This window comes from Armigeres subalbatus, unplaced genomic scaffold (assembly GCF_024139115.2).
Source record: "Armigeres subalbatus isolate Guangzhou_Male unplaced genomic scaffold, GZ_Asu_2 Contig533, whole genome shotgun sequence".
Lineage (NCBI taxonomy): Eukaryota > Metazoa > Arthropoda > Insecta > Diptera > Culicidae > Armigeres > Armigeres subalbatus.
The window spans coordinates 6,280-10,582 of NW_026943297.1; the positions used below are offsets into that span (position 1 = coordinate 6,280).

A 4,303-nucleotide genomic window follows, 5' to 3' on the forward strand; every position below is an offset into this window, starting at 1 on the left:
GTCATTTTCTTCCCAAGTAATTCTTTACATTCTCGCTATTTGGTGGCCACCCATTATTTAAAGACAAACAGACAATAGCTTGGTTCGTCGAGTTGATTGTTTATATGTAAGACTATGGGTCTCCAAGCTTCCTAAAAAAGAGTGAATTTGTAAGGAAATGATATCGTTTTGTATTTGTATGAGAAAGGAAAAATTATTTCTTTATATATGGCAAACTGCTGCCGTAAAAACTTTGCGATCACATTTCTGAAACACGAACAGAAATACATATCTTTGGGCATTTTTAAAAGGTGCAGATGATTCGTCTAGCGAGAAAATGTATGCTTTCAACAATTCTCTATCTGCGTATACGCCTGGCACAGATATAAATGAGTATTCCACCAGATAAAAAATAAAAGTTAGCTCAATATCATAAACCACGCAAGTCAATATGAATGAAATAAGGTTTTAAACAAAATTTGAATCAGAATACAAAAAAAATCCCACAATTTCTATATTTTTATATACTAACTGATATAAAGCTGAACTGATATAAAATCTATCAGATTCGAGAGCACACACTCCACGAAGAATTCCTTTAAAAGAAGCACAAATGCTGGGGTATTGCCTTATCGCCAATGGTGAACGGGAACGCGGCGATTTATCACATACTGCTTCTTCTGTTACTATAACTCTATTGGTCTCAACGCAGTTATTTGACTTTGAAAAAAATGAAATCAGAATGGCGTACATAATGTAAAATTAGTTCAACAAAATTTCCGCGGAAAAAAAATCAAAATTTCGTTTCGTTTCGTAAAATTTCGAATTAAATGGACCATGATTTCGTATCGTTTCGAATTTTCGAAAGTAATATATATTTCGTTCCGTTTCGTTTCGAATCCACATAGATATTTTGAATTTCGTTTCGTTTCGTTTCGTTAGGAAAAAGTGTTTTATCGCATACCCTTAAACGTTAAGCTCACAAAAATCTTTAATTCCAGCTTTTCAGCTTTTCCAACTTTTCCGTAGATACTAAAAAAAATACGTACAAATTTTTGCCTTGAAAATTTGGAAGAACTTCCATTTGAAACAGTTCCGTAAAAAAAAACGCAGAACAATTTTTAGTAGAACTTTTCCAGAATAAAAAGCAAAAGCATTTGTTGTTCTGTCACCTCAAATTATAAATGTAAAACAATCGCGTTTGGTTTTATTCGTCATCGAGGTGATCATTGAGTTATAACTGAAACTATAATGATCATCGTAAGAAGTAAGTTTTCTTCCTATTTCATGGCAGCCTTGCTGCAGGAAAAGCAAATGTCCTAATTAGAAAAGGACGTTCTACACATTAGAGTCACTATTACCGCTAGGCTAGGGTGTGTAATGGAAAAAGCTGTCAATTAATTTATGATGATTGTTTAGTAGGCTCAAGCATTCCCAGACCGAGTCCAAATCAGCTTACCTCAATCAACGCATACTTCACCGCTTTTATGGTTACCTTGCTCTGATTGTATATCTCACCCGTAACCAGAATGTTCTCTCCGGGAATGTAAGCTCGTTTGTCCAGTCCAACATTGCAACGGATGGTCCCACCAAGCACTCCAACTCCAACCCGATGCCTGGCACTTGCTTCTAGGGGTTCCTTTTAATGAAAAATCCAGAAAAATACCATCAACGCGATTGCATCAATGTAAGGGCAACGGAAACACTCACACTCAGAAGCGGATCCTCCAGATTCAAATCGATCGGATTGAGCACGATGAAAACCTGCTGGTTCTTGTGCGTAATGCCGGAGGACTCCTTCAGGCTGGACTTGCAGTAGTACTGGATCCATCCGTGCTGTCCGAGAAACGTGGACGGGAGCGAAACCGGCAGACCCAACTTGAACGGGAAGCAGTGCACGCCGGGCGATAGGAGGATCGGTTTGTTGTCGAAGTCATCCAGCAGCTTCATCCGGAAATCGATGTAGTTCTCTTTGTCGTGGGATTTGTCCGGGCGCGTCATGGCTTTGGTTGCGTTAACGGTGCATTCGCCCAGCACGTGGAAATAGAGCCCTTCAAATCAAACCATCGAATAAAACATGCAATAAATCTTTTCGTTATAAAATCATGTACAATATGTATGGTGATGAACTTAAAATCAAAATTAAAAAATCACCCTAGTACATAAAGCATGAAAAAATGTACAATAAATGTATATACCCGCAATTTCAATCATTTACGATTGGGCGCCGAATTCAAAAGATGATTATGGTGTTGTTTCAAAAATTCGAGGTCGACTTGCAAATGCTACTAATTTCTCCACATCAATTTTATTGGATAAAAAAGACAGTTGAAAAGATTGCTGAAATCGTAGGTTTCGCTATCAAGTTTTGTCCGATCCTACGCGCCATGCTTTTAATATTATATGGAGAATGTTTGTTTAATTCAAAGCGTACTAAAACAAAAATTACATTTATCACAAACGAGTAAAATATAAATTTGTAGTTGACTCTCTCTCTAACTCGTTTACAAGTCCTGCCCACTCAACATACCAATTTCAAAATTTTACCTCTCCAAAACGAAATATGTTTCAATGGTTCTTTCAATATTGAGCGTGGTTCACTGTATTCATAAAGTAGGCAGTTGATTCAAAAGATATTTTGTTTGTGCAATGAAAAGAACTCAACATTCTTATTTGATGTTGATTTTTCAACCAATAATTGAATACCATTGGAATAACCTCCCGCAAAAACTGCATGTCTCACCCAGAACAGCTGTGTTTTCCTGAGTCTCCAGCAGCACCCGCCCAGCTAGCACTTGACCCGGTAGGTACAACACAGAATCTCTGTCGAGGATGATTTGAAATTTCACCAACTTTTTCGACATTTTAACGAGTAGAAAAGCACTACAAATCTTTTTTTAAAAACCACTATTGAAGCAACGATGCAACGATGAATACACTCTCGACTGATTCGAGTGCAGAAAACGAACATGCGTCAGATCGTAATGAAGGTACTACTGATGGCGGCCTCGGCGATGTCGTACGAAGCCAGTCGCGTTTGCAGCCCACACATATCGTAGGCAGAAGCACAGCACAACAAACAACGGCCGCAAGAACAAGAATGTGATGCGCGTGGGAGAAGTTGTTCCTCGCGTTGCGTCTCCCCATACCATAAGAGCTTCCAACTAGCGTTCAACACATTTTGACGAAGTTTGTGCAAAGGTGCTTCACTAATTCATTCACGGTCGGTCGTTCGCCAGAAAGGATGTCAGCGATATTAATTTGATAGGGAAGGATGTCGATTGCTGCGCTTCCCGCCAGAGGATAGGGGAGTGGTTCGGCACTTCGTCTCATAGCTCCCATTTCCATCCCATTAAAAGCAAAACAATGAAAAGGAATTTGATTTTGGTGATTTTTCAGCAGTGAGCACGTATGTTAGCAAAAAGGAGCAACGAGATAGGTGCTGTATTTCTTTGTTTTGCGATGAGATGAATATATGTTCAGTGAGATGGAAAACGGAACAGCTCCCCTATATATTGGCAAGTTAATAATAATAAGCGTGATTTGCGATTTCTATTTTTTTTGAGTTTTTTCGTGGGGTTTACTCATTGTTTCATTGACGCTGAAGGTCTCAAACGACTAAAACAAAGCTGGATGTATTTGTAAATTTTGTAAATTTTGTAAATTTTTTAAATTTTGTAAATTTTGTAAATTTTGTAAATTTTGTAAATTATGTAAATGTTACACCTGCCCTATTCCATCGTAACGGGAAGATGGATGTGTAGGGGCGAATGTGCATGACCTACCTCAAATCTTTCTATGTGCTAATTTGGGAAGATAGTAGTAGTAAAAGTAGTAAAATTCTTCTTTATTTAAAACATTTTTTGTTCTACAATTATTTTCAACATGTACAGTGATCGGCCTGCTTGGCCCTCCAACTTCAATTTCAATTATTGTTATTATTATTATTATTATTATTATGTTTTTACTTAATTTTAAAAATATAATGTATCATGACGGCCTTCAGGAGGTGCTAGTGTGTTTTTTAAAATTTGATAACCTAACTACTATGTACACTGATATTTACAATAAAAATTTGATAAAATAGATTGGAACTAGAGCCCTAAGCGCTTTTTGGTCCGAGTGCAAGCAACGGACCCTAAACTTTCTTTTTACACTCACCAAAGCGTTCATGTAAGGTTTTTTACTCCTGGCCAGACGGTGGACCTCGGATGTTCTTGTCCTGGGAGGGGTGTTGAGGATCATCCTCAGGAATTTGTTTTGGACCCGTTGAAGTTTGAGGTGGTGGGGTTTAGCGCAGCTCTCCCAGACCGGCATGCTATAT

At 38.0% G+C, this 4,303-nt stretch overlaps 1 protein-coding gene across 1 annotated transcript; it reads right to left on the reverse strand.

The window, feature by feature from the left end:
* Nucleotides 1-1,247: 1,247 nt before the first annotated feature.
* Nucleotides 1,248-3,023, reverse strand: LOC134204357 (arrestin domain-containing protein 17-like). The gene is made up of 3 exons (XM_062679182.1): nt 2,723-3,023; nt 1,690-2,030; nt 1,248-1,618 (listed from the first exon to the last, which is right to left on the reverse strand). The coding sequence occupies exons 1-3, from the start codon at nt 2,841-2,843 to the stop codon at nt 1,430-1,432; spliced, it is 651 nt and encodes a 216-aa protein (XP_062535166.1). The 5' UTR covers nt 2,844-3,023; the 3' UTR covers nt 1,248-1,429.
* Nucleotides 3,024-4,303: the final 1,280 nt, after the last annotated feature.

Bases quoted from the DNA above. Each gene is read 5' to 3' on its own strand.
- LOC134204357 (XM_062679182.1), bottom strand. From the start codon at position 2,843: ATGTCGAAAAAGTTGGTGAAATTTCAAATCATCCTCGACAGAGATTCT. The intron at 2,031-2,722 runs GTGAGACATGCA...TTTGATTTGAAG, and splicing joins GGAAAACACAGCTGTTCTGG to GGCTCTATTTCCACGTGCTG. The intron at 1,619-1,689 runs GTGAGTGTTTCC...TTTCATTAAAAG, and splicing joins TGGAGGATCCGCTTCTGAGT to GAACCCCTAGAAGCAAGTGC.